At 47.8% G+C, this 24,800-nt stretch overlaps 1 protein-coding gene across 2 annotated transcripts in view; it reads left to right on the top strand.

The window, feature by feature from the left end:
* The window catches only part of mcmdc2 (minichromosome maintenance domain containing 2), a 65,825-nt gene that overhangs the window by 29,073 nt on the left and 11,952 nt on the right, over positions 1-24,800 (top strand). For both annotated transcript variants that reach the window (XM_072571498.1, XM_072571497.1), the window contains exons 9-12: positions 11,519-11,724; positions 11,812-11,978; positions 13,987-14,166; positions 15,920-16,062. In XM_072571498.1, the coding sequence (XP_072427599.1) occupies positions 11,519-11,724; positions 11,812-11,978; positions 13,987-14,166; positions 15,920-16,062 (696 nt within the window). The remainder of the gene's footprint in view (positions 1-11,518; positions 11,725-11,811; positions 11,979-13,986; positions 14,167-15,919; positions 16,063-24,800) is intronic.

The following is a 24,800-nucleotide window of genomic DNA, read 5'->3' as shown; positions in this document are numbered from 1 at the left end:
TTTCAAATTATTTATCACATTAATTAATCTGAAGTGGTATGAATGCTACATGTCTTCAAATATTGTGCCTTCTTTTTTAACTCACTATTTTCCCATGACATAACCTTAATATTAACACCCTGGTACCTTTATTGAAATCTGCCTCTTCCTGCCATACCCTGCCCGATCCACCCAGGCCATCACTCTGCTCTACAGCCTTGACTTTTCTCTTTCGTCTTAAAAAAAACATTCATCTTAATTCCATACCTACCTCCTATGAGTTTAAACATCTATCTACCACCCTGTTATTTGAACTTGTCAGAATACTGGTCCCAGTTTAGTTTTAGTGGAGTCCATCTCATGGGGCATCTTTCTCTTCCCCTTGTACACATGGTGGTGCCTCATGAATTGAAACCTCTTACTTCTGCAGCTTACTTATGTCATGTTGAGGTTGTAGAGGATGTTGGTGAGGCCACTTTTGGAGTACTGTGTACAGTTCTGGTCACCCTGCTATGGAAGGATATTAATAAATTGAAGAGGGTTCAGAAAAGATTTATCATGATTTTGCCAAGCCTGGAGGGTTTGAGTTATAAGGAAAGGCTGGAGAAGGTGTTATGGTGGCTCAGTGGTTAGCACTTCTTCCTCACAGCACCATGGGCAACTGTCAATGTGGTGTTTGCCTGTTCTCCCAGCGTCTGCATTATTTTCCTCTAGGAATTCCGGTTTCCTCCGACAGTTCAAAGATGTGCAGGTTAGGTGGGTTAGCCATGCTGACTTGCCCATAGTGTCCAGGCATGTGTACTTTAGGTGACTTAGCCAATGAAAATGCTGAGTTACAGGAATTGGGTGGGATACTGTTGAGATGGTTGGCATGGACTTGGTGGGCTAAATAGCTTGTTAAATGGATTCCTGATGAAGGGCTAATGCATGAAACGTCGATTCTACTGCTCCTCGGATACTGCCTGACCTGCTGTGCTTTTCCACCACCACACTCTCGACGCATCTTCAGTCCTCACCTTTTCCTAAATGGCTTGCTTCCACATGTAGGGATTCTAGGCTGGAATGTTTTTCACTGGAGGGTAGGAGGTTGAGGGATGACCTTATAGAGGTTTATAAAATCATCAGGATGAATAGCAAATGGCTTTTCCCTAGAGTGAAGGAGCTCAAAACTAGGGGGCACATTTTTAAGGTGACAGGAGCAAGATTTAAAAAGGGACCTGAGGGTCAACTGTTTTACACACAAGGTGGTTCATATGTGGAACGAAATGCCAAATAGGGCAGCACAGTGGCTCAGTGGTTAGCACTGCTACCTCACAGCACCAGGGACCTGGCTTCAATTCCCATCTGTGTGGAGTTTACATGTTCTCCCTGTGTGGGATTCCTCTGGGTGCTCCGATTTCCTCCCACAGTCCAAAGATGTGCAGGTTAGGTGAATTGGCCATGCTAAATTGCCCGTAGTGTTAGGTACATTAATCAAGGGAATGGATCCGGGTGGGTTACTCTTTGGAGGGTCGGTGTGGACTTGTTGAGCCATAGGGCCTGTTTCCTCACTGTAGGTAATCTAATCTAGCAAGTAGCGGATGTGGGTATAGTTACAATATTTAAAAGACATTTGAACAGTTCATGAATAAGAAAGGTTTGGAGGGATAAGGACAAAACGCAGACAAGTAGGACTAATTTAGTTTGGGAAACTTAGTTGGCATGGATGAGTTGGACTGAAGGGCTAGTTGCCATTCTATATGACTGTATGACTCTCCTCAAAACTCAAACTCTGCAGTCCCGTATGACTTTCCAAAAGGTAGGTGTGAGTGTGTATGTGTGTGTCATGATCTATTGTCACTTGTACTTGAACAACATGGTAAAATTCAGTGAAAAGGTTCAACTCTCGTCACAATCCAGCGCTATTCAAATGCTTTAAGAATAAAAAGACAAAGCTGGAAGAAAGTCCATTTACATTCCACCACCTCCACTATGAGTGTTGAGCCCTAAACCAGCCGACCAATGATGTCGGTGCTGGACCCACCAACATCGGAATCACCAATCTTCAGGCTCCAGATGATGCAGGTGCCACGCTAGACCCACTCTTGCCCTGCAACCAGGAGCCCCCAGCTCCACTGCTGCTGCGCCGACAACCAGGAGACCCTAGATCTTGGCCTACCACAACCAGGAGCTGCCACCGCCATGCCAATAACCAGGAGTCCCTGCTCCGGGTCTACCGCAACCAGGAGTCATTGGCCCCTCTGAAGCCACTGTCTTGCCAACGCCTGGAGTCCCTGCTCACCTCTACCACCACTGACAGGAAGATGACAAAGAAAAAGAAGTAAATCAAAAGGGTAGGAAAGAAGAGAGGAAGCAGCTGCCTGGAGCAGATGTGCCCAGGAACCTGAACACTGCCTACCTTTCCAATGCCACCATTGCTGATGCCACTATTCTATACATCCTTGTTGATCAGAGATAGACAGGAAGCTCACAAATAGCCATTGATAAAATTAGAAATATCTCTGACATATATACTTACTTGATTTAAAACAATTACTGAACCAAACAGGCTAAGTGCAGTAATTGCCAAGATTATAAAACATTGTTACATCGAAATCATATCTTCCTTTTATCTTCCATGGTCTCATGTGCTGCAAATATTGCAAAGCACCCATGAGGATGATTCTTTAGAGGACATCATTCCTTCAGAAGATGTACAGCACTAGATTACTTAGACACTTTGTTGAGTTTTCATGTGGTGATTTATATCTCACCAATCAGAACAAACAGACCCTGAAGGGTGGTAAGGACAATCATTGAGAGTCTGCTTTGAGGCATAATTCACACCAACTGGTGCTGAGTTGGACAGAGATGCTGAAACCCAGGCACTGTTTTTAAGAAGGAGAATGCTAAAAAAAAGTGTTAGCAACTTGGTTGAATACTGACAGAAGTGCAAAAAACACTTTTCACAACAGTGGAAAGGATGAAAGTATTCACTTTGGTTGTTAATAAATGAAATTCAGAGACAGTCAACAATGGAGACAGTAGCCAATTCCATGCAGTTTAAAGCTGAACTGTCAAATGAATCCATGCAGGCCAAAACTAAATCCATGTTAGGTTGGGTGAAAACCTGGCTGCTGCCTTAAAACTGGATTTCTAAGCATTGTAACGTGCTATTGATTATTGTCAAATTGTTCCACAGTAAGATGATCTGTTCATGGTCCAGAGATGGATGATAGAAAAAGGGAGCATAGAAGTGGAAACTACATTCCCAATTTACTCCTGGTCTCCAACCTCCTTCCCAGACCCACAACTGATATTCAATATGCAGCCGCACTTCTCTCCTCCTGCACAATTGCAAATAGAGAAGTTTTTCAGGGGTTCAAAACGCAGAAGGCATAGACCAAAAGCATCTGAGCAGTCAAATGAGGAATTATTCCGACTGAATGCTTCATGGGATGCTTCATGTATGTAAGAAAAATTCAAATACATCCAGGGTATGCATAAGATGGTAACAAAATACTGCATTGTTAAGATTCCTTTTCTTAATAATGCCACATAATTGATTAATTTACCCTTCCATGCCTTTGCTTATTAGTGTTTTGAATGCCAACATCCATTTTCACTTGTTTCATGAATGAAAACACCTGCTGAATTTAACTGGATGGATGTCCATTGACAAGGGGTCATGAGTTCAAAGTAAGAGGGGAAAAGTTTAGGGGAGATACACTTGTACATGGAAAATTCTTCACACAGAGAGTAGTGGGTGCCTGCAATGTGTTAGCAGTGGAGGTGCTAGGGGCAGAAACGATAGCATCATTTAAGATATATCTAGCCAGAAACATGCATGGGCAGGGAGCAAAGAGATACAGATCCTTAGAAAATAGCCTGCAGGTTTAGATAGAGGATCTAGATCGGCGCAGGCTTGGACGGCCGAAGGGCCTATTCCTGTGTTGTGTTTTGTTTGGATGAATGACAAGAGAGCTCTTGGGGTGGCAAGATTGACCTGGTGGTTAGACTTGATTGCAAGATTTCATTTCTTGTGTTTTACATTGAGGTGAACCTTCCCAGAACATAATAGATCGCTATTATTCTGGGCACTTCAATGGTGTGTACTGAACATGAGTACCACCAAGCACTTGAGGCCCTTGTTAAACATTCCAGTGAATTATTCTATGACACAAGATGGACTTGAAGCTCTCGTTGTAGCATGTCTGCACTCCACTGTCAAGATTTCTCAGAGTTTTCATGCCATGTTTGAAGAGACATACAGTCAGTTCTTCTATAACGCAATGATTGCGTTCTTGTGCAACCCCACGTTATAGAAAAATCGCACTTTAGAAGCAGCGCTTAAAGTGTTGGTGATGTAATCGCATTACAGCCAACTGTATTAATAGTTTTAATAGTTTGCATTTTAGAAACAATATCCCCAATTTGTCAATCGCGTTACAGAGAATTTGTGTTGATGAAACGTGCATTATAATAGAATGACCTGTATTCCATCTCTCCTAAAAATCATACCTTAAATCTGTTTCATAGAAATAAAACATTTGAAATGTTAGACTGATGCAATACGAATCCATCATAATAACTCCCAGTGAATTTGGCACACGCTTAGAAACCCCTTTCTGTGATTGTACATTAGCTGCGCATTGTGCAATTGATGACACCTATGGCCAGGTGGAATACAGAGAGTCGATCCACCTGCATACTTACTTTAGCTGTTGCCAGCAAAGGGTGGGTGAGAGGAGAGATAAAGTTTATGAGATTTTCAGCTCTGGCAAATTATCCATTCACCAACCACATTATGCGTGTGTGTATCTGGGACAGTGAGATCTTCAGGATGTCCCTGGTAGCACTCTGGACAAAATCATAGGCAAAACAATTTAGGTCTGTAGTAACCTTCACAGCTATTCATGATATGGAGATGCTGGTGTTTGACTGGTTGTCCACCTGATGAAAGAGCACCACTCCAAATGCTAGTGCTTCCAATTAAATCTGATGGACCAAAACCTGGTGTTGTGTGATTTTTAACTTCACAGCTACCAGTAGTGTGTCTCTGCCTGATAAAGCAAGTAGTAGATACCCCTTTGGAATCACTTAACATGACAAGGAAAGCTTGTGGAAGCATGGCTGTTCCAAGAGTTCAAAGAAGCTGAGCATTTGTATTTAAACATTAACTTTGGTCACTCTCCTGTTTACTTACTTTGGAGAGTCGCACGTGACTACTATTAAAATTCCTGATTTGGAGGTGCCAGTGTTAGACAGGGGTGTTCAAAGTTAAAAATCACACAACACCAGGTTATAGTCCAACATGTTCATTTGGAAGCTCTAGCTTTTAGAGCGCTGTTCCTTCATCAGGTGGTTGTGGAATATAAGATCGTAAGACACAGAATTTATAGCAAAAGTTTACAGTGTGACGTAACTGAAACTATATATTGAAAAAGACCTGAATTATTTAATGCCGTGATGCCGTCATTGTGGCATCACGGTAACAGCCTCAGTACTCAACGACATTTTCTCTACGCAGGACCTCTAACCAACATTATACACCATGTCAGAATGTGGACATGGATACCACCATTACATGTGGGGACACCTCCCACCATGTACATCGCAGGTACTCATGTGACTCAGCCAACGTTGTCTATCTTATTCACTGCAGGCAAGGATGCCCGGAGGTATGTACATTGGGGAAACTGAGCAAAAGCTACAGCAATGGATGAATGGGCACTGCACAACAATTCCTGATGAAAGGCTTTTGCCCAAAATGTCGATTTTACTACACCTCGGATGCTGCCTGAACTGCTGTGCTTTTCCAGCACCTCTAATCCAGAATCTGGTTTCCAGCATCTGCAGTCATTGTTTTTACCTACCACACAACAATCAACATACAAGAGTATTCCCTCCCAGTTGGGGAACACTTCAGCGGTCCAGGGCATTCAACCTTGGACCTTCGGGTGTCCATCTTCCAAGGCGGACTTCAGGACAGGCAGCAGTGAGCAGAGACTGATAGCTAAGTTCCATACCCATAGGGAGGGCCTTGGGCTCATGTCACACTATAGGTGACCACCATTGCACTATACACACAGATACACGTATACACAGACATGCACACAGACACACACACACTCTTACAGACACACACACACACAAAAACGTTTCTAGGATGAATTTGTACTTGCAGAGTTACATTGTACTTTGCTCAAAAACTGCATGAATCCCTGTAAGACTCTGTTAACACACTTTTTAGATTAGAATCAGTCTAAACATTATGACACAGACAGGGAACACAGGGAGCTAACACTTTCAACATATTATCTGGTTGACACCAGTTAACCTGAGAATATAACTTTTTAAAAAAGTTTTGTGATTTACATATGAAAGAAGTGAAATTATCATGGTCATTCTAATAGATGAAAGACTTAACAAACAATCAAGGTATTTTCAGTGTATAACTTCAGTTACATCACACTGTAAGCTTTTGCTATAAATTCTGTGTCTTACAATCGTGCACTCCACTACCACCTGATGAAGGAGCGGCGCTCCAAAAGCTAGTGCTTCCAACTAAACCTGTTGGACTATAACCAAGTGTTATGTGATTTTTAACTTTGTACACTCCAGTCCAACACCAGCATGTCCAAATCATTGGGATACAGACAGATTTCACACCTATTGTTTAAATAGCGGAGCTATCTTGAGAATGTAATTCTGAAAGAAGTTCTGGGATTTACATGTCAAAGAACAGAAACCAGCATATCCTACTATAAAAGATGAAAGTTTCAATCTAATATTGTTTTCTGTATCACATCCCCATATCACTGGACTCCTTTGGCTATAAATTCTGTGAGCATGACCTCAACCTCCACAACCAACTGATGAAGGAGCGGCGCTCCGAAAGCTAGTGCTTCCATATAAAGCTGTTGGACAATAACCTGGTGTTGTCCACCCCAGTCCAACACCGGCACCTCCAAGTCATCAGTTCCAAGAGACTGCCTAACCCATACATCATGGACACCTGTGACAAAATAAAATTCCCTCCCCAACATAGTCTACATTCACAACTCTGTTATCCCTCCACACTGGATAAAACATCACAAAACTCCTAGGAAGGTATAGGAAAGTAGGTGTGGGGTAATCCTCATCTGGTTAAATGAAATGAAAGCCTTGTTCCAGGAGGTTGCAAATATCAGCAATGACTTAGCATGAAGACCTGAACCTCTAAAGGCACTAGTGCACATGTTGAGAGAGGTGATTTTTTGAGTCCTGAATTGTGGGCTTTACCTCATTGGAGCTAGGTCTTTATGCACATCCCTTTTGCCCTGTGGAACAGTTTGTGACTAAAGCGCTAAACTGCTGTTGCTCCTGTTGCTTTTGATCTTCCTACATTACCTATCCTTCATGAGAGAACCTTGGTAGAGCTGAATAAGCTGTTATCACGTCACATTGAAGGTTGCCAAGCAGGAGACTAGAAGAACACAGCAAGCCAGGAAGCATCACAAGGTGGAGAAATCAGTTGTAACCTTTCTTCAGGACTCAAAATGTTGACTTCTCCACCTCCTGATGCTGCCTGGTTTGCTGTGTTCTTCCAGCCTCCTGCTTGTCTACCTTGGCCTCTAGCATCTGCAGTTGTTTTGTCTCTCACATTGAAGGCTACCAGCAGAGAAGTTCAGATGAAGGTGAGCAAAGTCAAAGACAGATGAACTGACTTCAAAGTAGTTGGAAAGAGTGGCAGGTTAGCTGAATTGGCCATGCTAAATTGCCCATAGTGTTAGGTGAAGGGGTAAATTTAAAGGAATGGGTCTGGGTGGGTTGTTCTTTGGAGGGTCGGTGTGGACTTGTTGGGCTGAAGGACCTGTTTCCACAGTGGAAGTAATCTAAATCTAAATCACCTGTTAAGCTGTATCATATACTCTCAGAAAAAGTGCTGCGAGCATTCACTTGTGCATAGCTGTAGCTATTCAGTTTCCTTGTCTGAAGGCCTCGTAGTCTGTTAATATTACTGAAAAGCCACACTCCACCATGTTTTTGGGCTAGTTGTTGACATTGAGATGTTCTAAGTAGCTTCTGGAACCTGTGCACTGATTGTTAAAGGTAGAATGCTGGTTAAATCCTGAGATAATTGCTTCTTTAATTATTTTAATTGCTTATTGACAATTCCACCAGTGATTCTTGCTAATCTGCATGGAAAAGACTTGGAAGCTGCAGGATAATGTTGTGTTTCTGAGCGAACACCATATTTCAGGACATCATAACCATGTCTGTATCTAAACCTAATTCTCCAAGACAGTTAAAATTCTGCTCAGTGTTAATGTAGTTTCTGGTCAAATGTAACATTTTATGATTGTGTATTTAACAATGATAATGCTATTGAAAGTCAAGGGGGAATGGTTAAATTCTTGTTGGAGATGATCATTAATTGACATTTGTTTGATCCAAATATTACCTGGCATTAACGCAAGCCTGAATTTTGTCCAAGTTTTGCTGCATGTGGCAGTGGTCTGCTTCATTATCTGTATAGTAACAAATGGAACTTAACATTCTACAATCATCAATGAACATCTCTCCCTCCTCCCTGATGAGGGAAGGGAGGTCATTTCTGAAGATGATTAGATCCAGGACATTCTCTTGAGGAACTCATGCAGCGATATCCTGACACTAAGATGATTGACTCCCAACAACTAGAACCATCTTCCTTTCTGTTAAGTATAATACAACCATTGGAAATCTTTTGCCCAAGGGCAGTCACTCTGGGTTCAACTCTTTTGGCTATGTTTGGTCTAAGGCTTTAATAAAGTTGGAAACCAAGTATCCTGGGTGGAGCCCAAACTGAGCACATGCAGGCAAGTTATTGGTGAGTAAGTGTAAGCCTTGCCAACACCATCTTATATGTGTCTTTCTGACGTTTGAAAGTGGCTTGAAAAGGTGCTAAGGAAGGGTTCTGAGGAAAAGTCACCAGAGCCAAAATGTTAACTTTGATTTCACTTCACTGATGCTGCCAAACCTGCCATTCTTTTCCAGCAACTTCTGTTTTTGTTGTTGATAAGGTGCTAATTGTCCAGATTGTATTTGGATAGGACACTCTAAGTAGTTTTCAACATTCAAATTTCAGAGTTGAAGCTATATCTGAACAATTTAACCAGGGCATGCCCTAGTTCAAAAGCACAAGTCTTTAGCCCTAGATCTAAGATATTGTTGGTGGTGAAGCTTTAGCTACATCCAATACATTCAGTGTTTCTTAATAGCAGGTTGAGTAAATTGAACTTGTTGAAGACCGGCATCTGTGAAGCTGGAGGCCTCAGGATGACGCTGAAATGGATTACTTACTTGATACTGGCTGATAATGGTTGCACTTTTGTCTTTTGTCTTATGCACTTATATGCTGGGCTTTACCATCATTGAGACCAGGAATTGTCAAAAACAGTTCTCCTCCAGTTTGTTGTTTAATTGTCCACCGCTATTAATGATTGGATGTGAATCTGCCCTCGGTCTGCTTTTCACTCAGTGCTTTATTTGAGGAAAGGACTAAATCAGTTTTATGCATTGTTTTAAAGAGAGTGGTGTGTACATAGTAATTTAACAACTTATTCAGGTTTATGTACCAAGGCTGACCAAAGGTCATCTTTCATACTAGTCCCACATATAGCAGGAAAGGCAAGAAAACGGATTACTGCAAGCTTAGGAGTCATTGGAAAAAGAAATCTTCACAGTCCTTCCTAGGCAATTGGCAAGCTCTGACTTTTTTATTACCTCGGACTCATATCCGGAAAATACCTTCTAAATTATTTGATAACTTTGGTATCACATGCCATTTTAAGATTGTAAATTTTCAGACCTTCTTTTGGCATCCTACTCCAGACGTTGATCGGCCTTTGTGAAAAGCTAAGCTAACCTCATCCCCTTCTGTGCAGTGATATCTGTTCTGCCCAAAAACACAAGATGTAGGAACAGAAGTAGGCTATTCAGCCCATTGAATGTTTTACCATTCAATGAAATAGTGGCTGATCTGATAATCCTCAATTTGACCTTTCCTTTTCCTTATAACCGTTAATTTTCTTGTTGATTAAAAATCTGTCCATCTTGGTCTTGAGTATGCTTAACAATCCAACCTTGGCAGCACTGTGCAGTGAAAAATTCCACAGATTTACTACCCTGGGAGAGAAGAAAGTTCTCGTCATCTCTGTGTGTGACCCCTTATTCTGAAACTATGTCCTCTGTCCTCAACTCTCCAACAAGGGGAAACAACTTCTCTGTATTTTGCCTATCTAGGCCCTAAGAATCTTATATGTTTCCATAAGGTTGCCTCTCATTCTTCTTGATTCCGTACAGGCCTAACCTACTCGACTTCTCATAAAATAATCCCTCAATATCCAAGAACAGCCTGGTTAACCTTCTCTGGACTGCCTTCAACGCAACAGCATTGTAGCTCCTACTGATTTCCTTAGATAAGGAACTCCAACCTTTTCACAGTATTCCAGCTGTGGTCTGACTTCTCAACTTTTATATGTCATTCCCTTTCCAACATTCCATTTGCTTTCTCTATTACCTGCTGAATTTGGGTATTAGTTCTTTGTGATTCCTAAACAATAACTGCCAAATCTTTCTGTAGTTTTCTGCAGTCTTTCTCCATTTAAATAATATTCAGGTCCTTGATTCTTCCTGTTAACATGCATAGCATCACACATTTTCCCACGTTATATTCAATCTGCCAGATTTCTGCGCACTCACTTAACCTATCTAAATCCCTCTGCAGACTCTTTGTGTCATCCTTCCACCTATTTTCATGTCATCAGGAATAATACATTCACTTTCCTCAACCAAGTCATAAATATATAGTTAAACAATTGCAGTCCTAGCACTAATCCCTATGCCCCTCTACTAATTAAAGGTTGCCATCTTTAAAATATTCTCCTTATCCCAACTTTCTGTTAGCCATTCCTCTATCATTGTTTATCTACTACATCCAACACCACAGAGTCTTATTAGGTAGCCTAATGTGTGGTACCTTTTCAAATACCTTCTGAGATTATATCCTCTGTCCTAGACTCTCCAACATATATTGCCTTCACTGCTTCACATTTAACTATTTTGCTTGTTCCCTCCTGAAAGTATTCCAGTAAATTTGTCAGACATGAAGTCATACTGACTCTGCTTGATCATATTTCAAAATGCTCTGCCATTACACCCTTTACAATAGAGTATGACATCTTCCCAATAACAGATGTTAAGCTAACTGGTCGATACTTATCTGATTTTTGTCTTTTTTCTTGTTAAAATAAAGGCACTACTGGAATTTTCCAGAATACCTAGTGTTGTAGAATGTCTACAGTGTGATAAAAGACTCTTCAGCCCTAAATGTGGGTCATCCAGCATCTATCTATTCTCATCTCATTTTCCAGTATTTTGCCCATAGCTCTGTATGCTAGCACCAAATACTTTCCATTTTCAGATGACATTCATGCCTTATGTAGTCTTAACTATGAGGATAAAATCTCCTTCTAAATCTCTACAGTTATTTATCTGGGCCTGTTTTCATGAAGATTTTTCCATCTTCTTGTAGGCTGTTAACATATAGTTTGAACCTTGTGCCTTGTGGAGTGCGGCATTTTCCATCATATGAAATGTTTGCCACAGTCTCAAAAGATGAACATGGAACTGGCACTGCCAAAGTTCAGGCTGGCTCTGCATTACTGGCAAAGGGAGGTATCTGCTACATTGGAGAACTTTTTTCTTACAGAAAAGACAAGCTTGACTTACTTCAGACAGGTATGCTGCATACTCATTACTATGTGCATTAGGCAGTTGGTATTTAATAGAACTTTGCATTGAAAATGTCTCTTGTGTATGTATTAGTTTTAGAGACTAGGAACACCACAGTGTTTATTTCTGGAAAGAAGTTTGGAGAAGATATTGATCAGCAGATGTCCTTTCCAATCCAGTGCAACTTCTGGGCTTTGGCTGATGCTGATACCCACCTAAAGAAAGCTATGCAACGAGAAGATGCTGTATTTGGTTCAATGGTAAGACAAAATCACATAAGTCACTGCCTGGCTAATCACATGTATTATCATTCTATTCAAGGATGGCGCTTTCAAATTAAAAATGGGAAGTAATCTTGCAGTCTTCTGTCAGTAGACCCTTTAAACATTGCTGGTAGATTTTAGAGTGGTCCAGGCTGATATAATAAGTGAAATTTTAACCTCCAAAAATGCATGAGTTTGTGGCAAGTGAAAAGTAAAATTAACTTTAAGTCTCAAATCTAGCTCTAATTCACATTTCTCCAGGTTTTACGGAAGTTGGTAGGATGTGGTGGGTTCTGACAAAGTTAGTTTCCTCTTAGGAAAAGGTGAAGTGTATTGATAATCGTCTGCACAAGATTCAATCAGTAAAAACGAACATCTACGAATTGGAGATGAGTTTATGGCCTGGGCTGAAATAGGTTGAGAGATTGGAGACAGTAAGTAAGTAATATGCATAGGCATTCCCTTATCCCCCATATTAGTGACCTCCTCAAAGAAAACCTAGGTTAGTCAGACATGACTCACCCTTCACAAATCTATTTACGATACTTTCTAATCTCATATTATCCAAATGTGTTGCCCCTTGTCAATGTAGGCATACTGATTCTTCATGTTGTCAAGATCAAGTTCAAAGTTCACCTTTCTTTAATGGTTATAGTGTTCAATGTTAACAATATTAAAGTTTAAATGCCATGACTTTGAATAAGCTCAGGGTTTCAGAACTTTGGGACTTAGAAGTTTTATGTGTGGGAAAAAAAGGATAGATCATATTGGGAGACCTAAAGTCATTTTAGAAGAGTAAAGCAGGTAAACATTTCTGTATAATTATCATTAGTTTAAATACTCATTCACTATAGCTAATATCATTGTTAAGAATACTTGAACCTATGTTAATTTTGTTTTTTTTAAAAACTTGTCTTACTTGGCCACTTTGGAAACATATCAGATTTTTGTGTCCAGACTACAAATCAACTATAATGTTTGTGTCAAAGTTAAATTAAAAATTCTTCCAAGGATTGTTTAAAGCAGGATGTGGGATGATTTTCAGTTTGAACATATATTGAGTGTGTGAAGTATTAGACATGTTCTAATCCACCTGTACAGTGATGTTATTGCACACTTGTGAAGCAGATGGGACTTGGCCCAAGCCTCCTAGTTTAGAGGTCAGGTCACCACTACTGCATCACAAGAGCCCTTTGTGTGAAGTACGTAGATGTTTCTAATCAGCCTTTTCAGAGATGTTATGATATACTTCTGGATCAGGTGGGTCTTATACCCAGGTCTCCTTGCTCAGAACGCTACCACTGCGCCTCAGGAGTCCTTTGTGCATGACGTGTGTATGCCAAAAGAGTCAACATGAAGCAAATGTCGTTATCTACATTAATTCACTGAACTGTCATTGCTATCATTCTCCCTTTTGGAGGTTCTCTGCAGTAGAGTATATAAAATCCATTAATGTGAAGGTGCTGACTGCACCTTACATGGGATGAGTTGAAGTGCTTGGAGAACGAGGCAGCATAGTCCTTTTTAGAGAAAAAAAACATATTAAATATCAAACCTTTTAAGCCTCAAAGCCCACGGATAACAGGTGCAGTACAATAGCAAATAAACAATCAGTTTTTATTATTTGAACCCAACTGCTTTTTATGAATGCACAAAATAACTGTATCTGAACATGGAATGTCATATTGGTTGAGGTGGACGCAGTAATTCAACCAGCAGAGATTAGTTGCTCATGAATTATGACTGTGGCATCTGATTTCAATTAGTATATATTCATGAGGTTTCTATGCGCTGCTTCAACTACTTACATGAAACCTACCCAATAACTAAAATGAGCTGGAGCCATATGGTAGCTTGGTGCTGCAACATCACCTTTTATTTGGTCCACATACTATTGTTTTGAAGTGCAAATGGGGAGATAGGAACCCAAAAGATGCCCAGTTTTAATTTATATGCTTTTCCTCTTTGTTTGTTTTATACATTTTTTTTGGTTTCTTTAACTTAGGACATCAGCTCAGTCCCAGCTAATCTGGTTGATGGTTTTGGTCTGTTGATTTACTGCGGTGAATCATCCAACTACCATTCTCCTGTGCACTTAATACAGCATGTACTGAGTGAAGCTATGAATCCAGGCAAGCCTCTTTATCCAGCACTACAGAACTTTACAATTCAAGACTATGAAAAGGTAAAAATAAGAAATTGGTCTAGTTGCTAACTTATGTTACAATGGTGTTGACTAAAATAGTGTTGACTAAATGAGAGTCAATACTTATTTTCATTCTAGGACCTGGACAGTCAAATTGTATAAATGCTGAAATGATCATAAATATAACATTAAAGTATATCTCTACACAGTATCTGCCTAACATCCAAGTTAATATATGGTTTTGTTGTAAGCACATTTCACAAATTATTGAAATATTTGTTTTCATTCTTGTCATAGTAATTTTCTTTGCCATTCATTTGTGACCAAAACGGTGTAATTTTAATTAATACTTAAAAGGATGGTTGTCACCTGAAATGAGGACCAAGTCAATGAATTAACTGTGCCACCAACCCAAAGCTTGTGTTGAAGTGCCTGAACTACCATATACATGACTCATTGAATGTTGCTGATGAGCTGTCAGCACCAGAGAAACACTGCATTACAGTGTGCGAGTTGTAATTGGTGGGAATTGATTTGGCTTGTGGAGGGAGGACATGAGGAGAGGAAAGGAGAACTAAATCTGGATGATGGACCAATAGAAACCTGTAAGATTTTTATGCAGTGAAGAAAAGCTTTCCAATGCTTCTCCTTTGCCCAAAGAAAATTCTTCAGAAACAATTCTTGTGCCTTTTTTTCAAACAGCTATCAATGATTCACTCAAGGACCTTGCATCAGGCTACTCAGGCCAATCGGAAGTCAAAATGCTCCTCCAAATTGTATCTATTGAAAAGTCACGCCTGGTGCTATTGTCAACTAATGCAAATATTTGCAAGTGCAGGAAGATTGATTATTATATATGTCTGGTCAAACAGAGTAGTTTTATTCTAAAGAATATAGGTTCAAGAAAATAGTATGAATTTCAAAAATACATGAGCAGTGTCATAACATCATAGTCATTCATTGATTCGGAAGGTTGATACACACGGTTTTCGTCATTTGCGGATCCAGAGTAAAACTTTTTGGTCAATCATTTGTGTGCCCTCTGACTCATGTAAAGGAGAAGTCAGTTGTTTGGTGACAATTTGATGTTGTAAGAGTTAAACTTGTCACAAAAGTTTGTAAAATTTGAGCAACTATTGTAATTAAAGATAAAATCAGAGGTGCTTGGTCAACTTTGAACAACCACCAGACAAAGTGAATAGATTCATGGTACTATCAAGTGACTATAAATGTAATGGTTAGCTGTAAAACAAATATCAAATGTTAAAAATACATTTCAGCAATTTTGGATTCCAAACAACAATGCAAATGTTGATTTTAATTGGGCGTAATGTTTAAGCAGGTTTATTAATGACAAGATGATATCAATTTAGGAACCCTCCTCTAAGAACATGGTGGCAATCAGATTATGAGTGAAAATCCACTGTATGGGGACAAAGTAAAGGCTAACTGCCATAAAAATGGCAATGCCTTTGTGTTCATTATGATTTATAAATTAATTTCTCTCGCTTCAAACTTAGATCTTAATATATGTCCATTTTCTGAATGTGAAGGATTTAGACACTTTACTTGATGGCCTAAAATAAAGCATCATTTATCGAGAGGAACAAGTTTCAAATCTGAAATTGATTCAGATATCATAGGTTTTTAGATCGTGCACATTTACTAGATTAGCAGTTTTACTTAATAAATTGAAAAATAATTTTCTAAATGTATATTTAAGACTCAAGTAAGATATATTGTTCTGGAGTGCTTCTGATCAGTCTGTAAATTTAAAACATATCTTGATCAGCTGCTAGCATTTGCCAGAAACCAGCAGACTGAACTTACTCCCGAGGCTGAGAGGCTCATACAAGGGTATTACACTGCAAGCCGGAGAGTCCGAACTGATCCTGTCCATGGATCTAAAATTTCTCCCACTGCACTGAAGGCATTGTAAGTTATTTTTATTAAAGTTCATCACTGAGTAACATTTGGTAAATAAGTTAGGTAAGAACAAGGACTGCAGATGCTGGAAACCAGAGTCTAGATTAGAGTGGTGCTGGAAAAGCACAGCAGGTCAGGAAGCATCCGAGGAGCAGGAAAATCGACATTTCTGGCAAAAGCCCTTCATCAGGAATAGAAGCCCCCAACAACCCACCCTCCTTTCCTGGCACCCTCCCCTGCCACCGCAGGAATTGCAAAACCTGCGCCCACACCTCCTCCCTCAGCTCCATCCAAGGCCCAAAAGGAGCCTCCCACATCCATCAAAGTTTCACCTGCAAATCCACCAATGTCATTTATTGTATCCATTGCTCCCGATGCGGTCTCCTCTACACTGGGGAGACTGGACGCCTCCTAGCAGAGCGCTTTAGAGAACATCTCCGGGACATCAGGACCAATCAACCACACCGCCCCGTGGTCCAACGTTTCAACTCCCCCTCCCATTCTGCAGAGGACATGCAGGTCCTGGGCCTCCTCCACCACTGCTCCCTCACCACCTAACGCCTGGAGGAAGAACGCCTCATCTTCCGCCTCAGGACACTTCTACCAAAGATCCAACTATTCAGTCAGGATGATTCAGCAGACATCTTTTTTTTAAAAAAAGGCAACTGCAACCTGATTCCAGGATTACCTGCACCTTCCCAGGATTTTTAATTTTCAGAAGTGCATCTTCAGGTTGTGGGCCAGTGAGCTGTGAGCTCACACCTTATATCGCTGACCTGGTCAGAACCATTGCGGAGATTGGCATGTTCTTCTCCACAATTTTAATGGAGTTGAGCCAACCTTTTGAAGCATTGTGTCTCACACATCTGAGTTGTTGACTATGGTCTACATTTGAGCTCCTTATGGAGGGGATGCCGGTATAGTGGTAATGTTACTTAACTCATAATTCAGTAAGCCAGTATAATGCTTGGAGGACATGGGTTCAAATCCCATGAGCTGGTAAATTTAAATTCAATTAATAAAATATGGAATTAAAATCTTGTCTCTAATGGTCACCATTGAACTGATAGATTGTCATAGACTCTCATCTGGTTCACTAATGCCCAGAAGGGAAGGGAATCTGCACTCTTTACATGGTCCAATCTGCATGTGATTGCAGACCCACGCCAATATGGTTGACTCTTAATTGTTGTTTGAAATTAGAATAGAATAGAATATTCTTTATTGTCACGTGTGCTCAAGTACAGATGTATAGGGATACAGTGAAAACTTTACATTGTCGCCTCTCATGGCTGAAAATGTGTTGCTGAAAAAGCGCAACAGATCAGGCAGCATCCAAGGAGCAGGAGATTTGACGTTTCGGGCATGAGCCCTTCCTCAGGAATGGAGGCCTGGAGTGGTGCGGAGTGGGCTGGAGGCCTAGCGCGGTGCAGAATGGGCTGGAGGCCTGAAGCGGTGCATAGTGGACTGGAGACCTGGAGTGGAGCAGAGTGGGCTGGAGACCTGGAGTGGAGCAGAGTGGGCTGGAGGCCTAGTGCGGTGCGGAATGGGCTGGAGGAATGGGCTTCAGGATTCCTGAAGAAGGGCTCATGCCCGAAACGTCGATTCTCCTGCTCCTTGGATGCTGCCTGACCTGCTGCGCTTTTCCAGCAACACATTTTCAGCTCTGATCTCCAGCATCTGCAGTCCTTACTTCCGCCTCTCATGGCGCCATTTTCGGTACAAAGTACCTAGATACAAATCTTAGATACAAACAGAGGAATACAAAAGAAAAGAAGTTGCATTATATTCATAGTATAAGTTAGATGTAAGACCTATTAAAGTCAGATAAACAAATTACAGATAAACATTACATTGCAGTAGCTCAGCACAGGGGCTTCTACATGTGGTTTGTATGGCCTCGTAACCTGCTGACTGACAACACCAGATCCCATCCAACAATTAACCCCGTTCAGCTCCAGGCCTTCAGCCCACTCTGCTCCGCTCCAGGCCTTCAGCCCACTCTGCAGCAGGCATCCAGCCCACTCTGCTCCGCTCCAGGCCTGCAGCCCACTCCAGGCCTCCAGCCCACCCTGCTCTGATAAAGGCCTCCAACCCATACCGCTGCAAGCCTCCAGCCCACACCACTTCAGGCCTCCAGCCCACTCCGTTCTGCTACATGCCTCCAGCCCATTCCGCACCGCACAAAGCCTCCAGCCCACTCCGCTCCAGGCATCCAGCCCACTCTGCTCCAGCCCGCCCCAGGCTCCAGCCCATTCCGCACCGCACTAGGCTTCCAGGCCACTCTGCTCCACTCCAGGTCTCCAGCCCACTCTACACTGCACTAGGCCTCCATCCCACTCTACACTGCTCCAGGCCTCCAGCCTGTTTCACACCACTCCAGGCCTCCAGCCTGTTCCACACCACTCCAGGTCTCCAGCCCATTCCACACCGCACTAGGCCTCCAGCCCACTCTGCTCTGCTCCAGGCCTCCAGCCCACTCCGCACTGCTCCAGGCCTCCAGCCTGCTCCGCTGCAGGCCTCCTGCCCACTCTGCTCCACACCAACCCGCTCTGCACCGCTCCAGGCCTCCGGCCCACTCTGCACCGCTCCAGGCCTCCAGCCTACTCCGCACCGCTCCAGGCCTCCAGCCCACACCGCTGCCGGCCACCAGCCCACTCTGCTCAATTCTAGCCCACTCTGCACCAGCCCGCTCCGCACCACTCCAGGCCTCCAGCCCACTCTGCACCAGCCCGCTCCACACTGCTCCAGGCCTCCAGCCCATTTTGCACCACACTAGGCCTCCAGCCCACTCCGCTCCAGTCTGCTCCAGGTCTCCAGCCCACTGTGCACCAGCCCGCTCCACACTGCTCCAGGCCTCCAGCCCACTCCATACCATTCCAGGCCTCCAGCCCACACTACACCACTCCAGGCATCCAGCCCACTCTGCTCCAGCCCGCTCCACACTGCTCTAGGCCTCCAGCCCATTCCGCACCACACTAGGCCTCCAGCCCAGTCCACTCCAGGTCTCCAGCCCACTCCGCACCACTCCAGGCCTCCAGCCCGCTCTGGACCACTCCAGGCCTCCAACCCCTCTGCTCCAGCCCGCTCCGTACCACTTCAGGCCTCTAGCCCATTCCACGTCGCACTAGGCCTCCAGCCTACTCTGCTCTGCTCCATGCCTTTAGCCCACTCTGCACTGCTCCAGGCCTGCAGCCCACACCGCTGCAGGCCTCCAGCCCTCTCCAGACCTCCAGCCCACTCTGTTCCGATCCAGGCCTCCAACCCACACCGCTGCAGGTCTCCAGCCCACTCTGCTCCAGCCCACTCCACACTGCTCCAGGCCTCCAGCCCATTCCACGTCGCACTAGGCCTCCAGCCTACTCTGCTCTGCTCCAGGCCTCCAGCCCACTCTGCTCCACTCCAGGCCTCCAGCCCACTCTGCTCCACTCCAGGCCTCCAGCCCACCATGCTCTGCTCCATGCCTTTAGCCCACTCCACACTGCTCCAGGCCTCCAGCCCATTCCACGTCGCACTAGGCCTCCAGCCTACTCTGCTCTGCTCCAGGCCTCCAGCCCACTCTGCTCCACTCCAGGCCTCCAGCCCACTCTGCTCCACTCCAGGCCTCCAGCCCACCATGCTCTGCTCCATGCCTTTAGCCCACTCCACACTGCTCCAGGCCTCCAGCCCATTCCACGTCGCACTAGGCCTCCAGCCTACTCTGCTCTGCTCCAGGCCTCCAGCCCACTCTGCTCCACTCCAGGCCTCCAGCCCACTCTGCTCCACTCCAGGCCTCCAGCCCACCATGCTCTGCTCCATGCCTTTAGCCCACTCTGCACTGCTCCAGGCCTGCAGCCCACACCGCTGCAGGCCTCCAGCCCTCTCCAGACCTCCAGCCCACTCTGTTCCGATCCAGGCCTCCAACCCACACCGCTGCAGGCCTCCAGCCCACTCCACTCTGCTCCAGGCCTCCAGCCCATTTCGCACCTCTCCAGGCCTCCAGGCCTCCAGCCCATTCCGCACCGCACTAGGCCTCTAGCCCACTCCGCTCCAGCCCGCTCCGCACCGCTTCAGGCCTCCAGCCCATTCCTCACCGCACTAGGCCACCAGCCCACTCCACTCCACTCCAGGTCTCCAGCCCACTCTGCACCGCTCCAGGCCTCTAGTCTGCTCCGCACCGTTCCAGGCCTCCAGCCCACTCCACACCGCTCCAGGCCTCCAGCCCACTCTGCTCCACTCCAGCCCACTCCGCACCACTCCAGCCCTCTCCACAACGCTCCAGGCCTCCAACCCACATTGGCCCGCTCCGCATCACTCCAGCCCTCCAGCCCACTCTGCTCCACTCCAGGCCTCCAGTCCACCCTGCTCCGCTCCAAGCCTCCAGCCCACTCTGCCCTGCTCTAGGCCGCTGGCCCACTCTGCACCGCTCCATGCCTCCAGCCCATTCCGCATTGCTCCAGGTCTCCAGCCCATTCCGCATTGCTCCAGGTCTCCAGCCCACCTTGCTCCACTCCAGGCTTCCGTTCCACTCTGCGCCGCTCCAGGCCTCTGGCCCACTCTACACTGCTCCAGCCATCCAGCCCACCTTGCTCTGCTGCAGGCCTCCAGCCCACATTCTGCTCTGCCCCAGGCCTCCAGCCCACTCTGCTCCACTCCAGCCCACTCCGCACCACACCGCTCCAGGCCTCCAGCCCTCTCTGGCCCGCTCCAGGGCTGCGGCGCACTCTGCCCCGCTCCAGGCCTCCAGCCCAGTCTGCACTGCTTCAGGCCTCCAGCCCACTCCGCACCACACCAGGTCTCCAGCCCACTCCACACCGCTCCAGGCCTCCAGCCCACTCTGCACAGCTCCAGGTCTCCAGCCCACTCTGCTCCAGCCCGCTCCACACCGCTCCAGGCCTCCAGCCCTTTCCACACTGCACTAGGCCTCCAGCCCTTTCCACACCGCACTAGGCCTCCAGCCCACTCTGCTCCACCACAGGCCTCCAGCCTACCATGCTCTGCTCCAGGCCTCCAGCCCACACCACTGCAGGCCTCCAGCCCACTCTGCTCTGCTCCAGGCCTCCAGCCCTCTCCAGGCCTCCAGCCCTCCAGCCCACCCTCCTCTGATCCAGGCCTCCAACCCACACCGCTGCAGGCCTCCAGCCCACTCCACACCTCTCCAGGCCTCCAGCCCATTTTGCACCTCCCCAGGCCTCCGGCCCATTCCGCACTGCACTAGGCCTCCAGCCCATTCCGCTCCAGGCCTCCAGCCCACTCTGCTCCAGCCCGCTCCGCACTGCTTCAGGCCTCCAGCCCATTCCTCACTGCACTAGGCTTCTAGACCACTCCGCTCCACTCCAGGTCTCCAGCCCACTCTGCACCGCTCCAGGCCTCTGGCCTGCTCCGCACCGCTCCAGGCATCCAGCCCACTCCATACCACTCCAGGCCTCCATCCCACTCTACACTGCTCCAGGTCTGCAGCCCACACCACTCCAGTCCTCCAGCCCACTCTGCTCCAGCCCGTTCCACACCGCTCCAGGCCTCCAGCCCATTCCACACTGCACTTGGCCTCCAGCCCACTCCGCTCCGCTACAGGCCTCTAGCCCACTCTGCACTGCTCCAGGCCTCCAGCCCATTCCACTGAGCATTAGGCCTTCAGCCCACTCTGCTCCACTCCAGGCCTCCAGCGCACTCTGTACTGCTCCAGGCCTCCAGCCCATTCTGCTCCAGCGCACTCTGCACCGCTTCAGGCCTCCAGCCCATTCCACATTGCACTAGGCCTCCAGCCCACTCTGCTCCACACCAACCCACTCCGCACCACACCAGGCCTCCAGCCCACATTGCACCGTTCCAGGCCTCCAGCCCACATTGCACCGTTCCATGCCTCCGGCACACTCTGGCCTGCTCCAGGCCTCTGGCCCACTCTGGCTTGCTCCAGGCCTCCGGCCCACTCTGGCCTGCTCCAGGTCTCCGGCCCACCCTGCTCTGCTCCAGACCTCCGGCCCACTCTGCTCCACTCCAGACGTCCGGCCCACTCTGCCCCGCTCCAGGCCTCCAGCCCACTCTGCCCCGCTCCAGGCTGCAGCCCACTCCACACCGATCCATGCCTCCAGCCCACTCCCCCCCACTCCAGGTCTCCGGCCCACTCTGCACCGCTCCAGGCCTCCGGCCCACTCTGCACTGCTCCAGGCCTCCAGCCCACCCAACTCTGCTCCAGGCCTCCGGCCCACTCTGCACCGCTCCAGGTCTCCAGCTCACACTGCACCGTGCAGACCTCCAGCCAACTCTACCCTGCTCCAGGCCTCCAGCCTACTCCGCACTGTTCCAGGTCTCCAGCTCACCTTGCTCCGCTCCAGGCTTCCAGCCCACTCTGCACTGCTCCGGGCCTCCAGCCTACCTTGCTCCGCTCCAGGCCTCCAGCCTACTCTGCTCTGCACCAGGCCTCCAGCCAACTCTGCTCTGCTCCAGACCTCCAGCGCGCTCTGCCCCGCTCCAGGCATCCAGCCTACCCTGCGCCGCTCCAGGCCTCCAGCCCACTCCGCACTGCTCCAGGTCTCCAGCCCACCTTGCTCCACTCCAGGCTTCCTGCCTACTCTGCCCCCTCCAGGCCTCCGGCCACTCAGCACCGCTGCAGGCCTCCAGCCCACTCTGCTCCACTCCAGACCTCCGGCCCACTCTGTCCCACTCCAGACCTCCGGCCTACTCTGCACTGCTCCAGGCCTCCAGCCTATCGTGCTCTGCACCAGGCCTCCAGCCAACTCTGCTCTGCTCTGGACCTCCAGCCCACTCTGCCCTGCTCCAGGCCTCCAGCCCATTCTGCACCACTCCAGCCCATTCCTCACCGCACCAGGTCTCCAGCCCACTCTGCTCCACTCCAGGGCTCCAGTCTACTCCTCACCACCCCAGGGTTCTAGCCTACTCCGCTCCACTCCAGGCCTCCAGCCCACTCTGCGCCGCTCCAGGCCTCCAACCCACTCTGCGCCGCTCCAGGCCTCCAACCCACTCTGCTCCACTCCAGCCCACTCCGCACCACACCAGGTCACCATCCCACTCCACACCGCTCCAGGCCTCCAGCCCACTCTGGCCTGCTCCAGGGCTGCGTCCACTCTGCACTACTCCAGGCTTCCGGCCCACTCTGCTCCGCTCCAACCCTCAAGCCCACCCTGCTCTGCTCCAGGCCTCCAGCCCACTCCGCACTGCTCCAGGCCTCCTGCCCACTCTGCTCCACACCAACCCGCTCTGCACTGCTCCAGGTCTCCAGCCCACTCTGCACCGCTCCAGGCTTCCAGCCCACACCGCTGCCAGCCACCACCCCACTCTGCTCAATTCCAGCCCACTCTGCACCAGCCCGCTCCACACCACTCCAGGCCTCCAGCCCACTCTGCACCAGCCCGCTCCACACTGCTCCAGGCCTCCAGCCCATTTCGCACCACACTAGGCCTCCAGCCCACTCCGCTCCAGGTCTCCAGCCCACTGTGCACCAGGCCGCTCCACACTGCTCCAGGCCTCCAGCCCACTCCACACCATTCCAGGCCTCCAGCCCACTCCACACCACTCCAGGCCTCCAGCCCACTCTGCTCCAGCCCGCTCCGCACCACTCCAGGCCTCTAGCCCACTCCACACCACTCTAAGCCTCCAGCCCACTCTGCTCCAGCCCGCTCCACACTGCTCCAGGCCTCCAGCCCACTCCACACCATTCCAGGCCTCCAGCCGCTCCACACCACTCCAGGCCTTCAGCCCCTCTGCTCCAGCCCGCTCCGCACCACTCCAGGCCTCTAGCCCACTCCACACCACTCTAAGCCTCCAGCCCACTCTGCTCCAGCCCGCTCCACACCGCTCCAGGCCTTCAGCCCTTTCCACACCGCACTAGGCCTCCAGCCTACTCTGCTCCGCTCCAGGCCTCTAGCCCACCATGCTCTGCTCCAGGCCTTCAGCCCACTCTGCACCGCTCCAGGCCTCCAGCCCACACCGCTGCAGGCCTCCAGCTCACTCTGCTCTGCTCCAGACCTCCAGCCCACCATGCTCTGATCCAGGCCTCCAACCCACACCGCTGCAGGCCTCCAGCCCACTCCACACTGCTCCAGGCCTCCAGCCCATTTTGCACCTCTCCAGGCCTCCAGCCCATTCCGCACCGACTAGGCCTCCAGCCCACTCTGCTCCAGCCCGCTCCGCACTGCTTCAGGCAACCAGCCCATTCCTCAATGCACTAGGCCTCCAGCCCACTCCGCTCCACTCCAGGTCTCCAGCCCACTCTGCACCGCTCCAGGCCTCTAGCCTGCTCCGCACCACTCCAGGCCTCCAGCCCACTCCATACCACTCTAGGCCTTCAGCCCACTCCAGGCCTCCATCCCACTCTACACTGCTCCAGGTCTGCAGCCCACACCACTCCAGTCCTCCAGCCCACTCTGCTCCAGCCCGTTCCACACTGCTCCAGGCCTCCAGCCCATTCCACACTACACTTGGCCTCCAGCCCACTCCACACCGGTCCAGGCCTCCGGCCCACGACACACCGCACCAGGCTTCCAGTCCACCCTGCTCTGGTCCAGGCCTCTAGTCAACCCTGCTCCGCTCGAGGCCTCCAGCCCATCCTGTAATGCTCCAGGCCTCCAGCCCACTGTGCTCCGCTCCAGGCCTCCAGTCCACCCTGTTCTGATCCAGGCCTCTAGTCGACCCTGCTCCGCTCCAGGCCTCCAGCCCACTCCGTAATGCTCCAGGCCTCCAGCCCACTCTGCACCGCTCCAGGCCTCCAGCCCACTGTGCTCTGCACCAGGCCTCCAGCCAACTCTGCT

The sequence above is a fragment of the Chiloscyllium punctatum genome, chromosome 5 (genome assembly GCF_047496795.1).
Source record: "Chiloscyllium punctatum isolate Juve2018m chromosome 5, sChiPun1.3, whole genome shotgun sequence".
NCBI lineage: Eukaryota > Metazoa > Chordata > Chondrichthyes > Orectolobiformes > Hemiscylliidae > Chiloscyllium > Chiloscyllium punctatum.
This window is presented reverse-complemented; position numbering and strand designations above follow the sequence as displayed.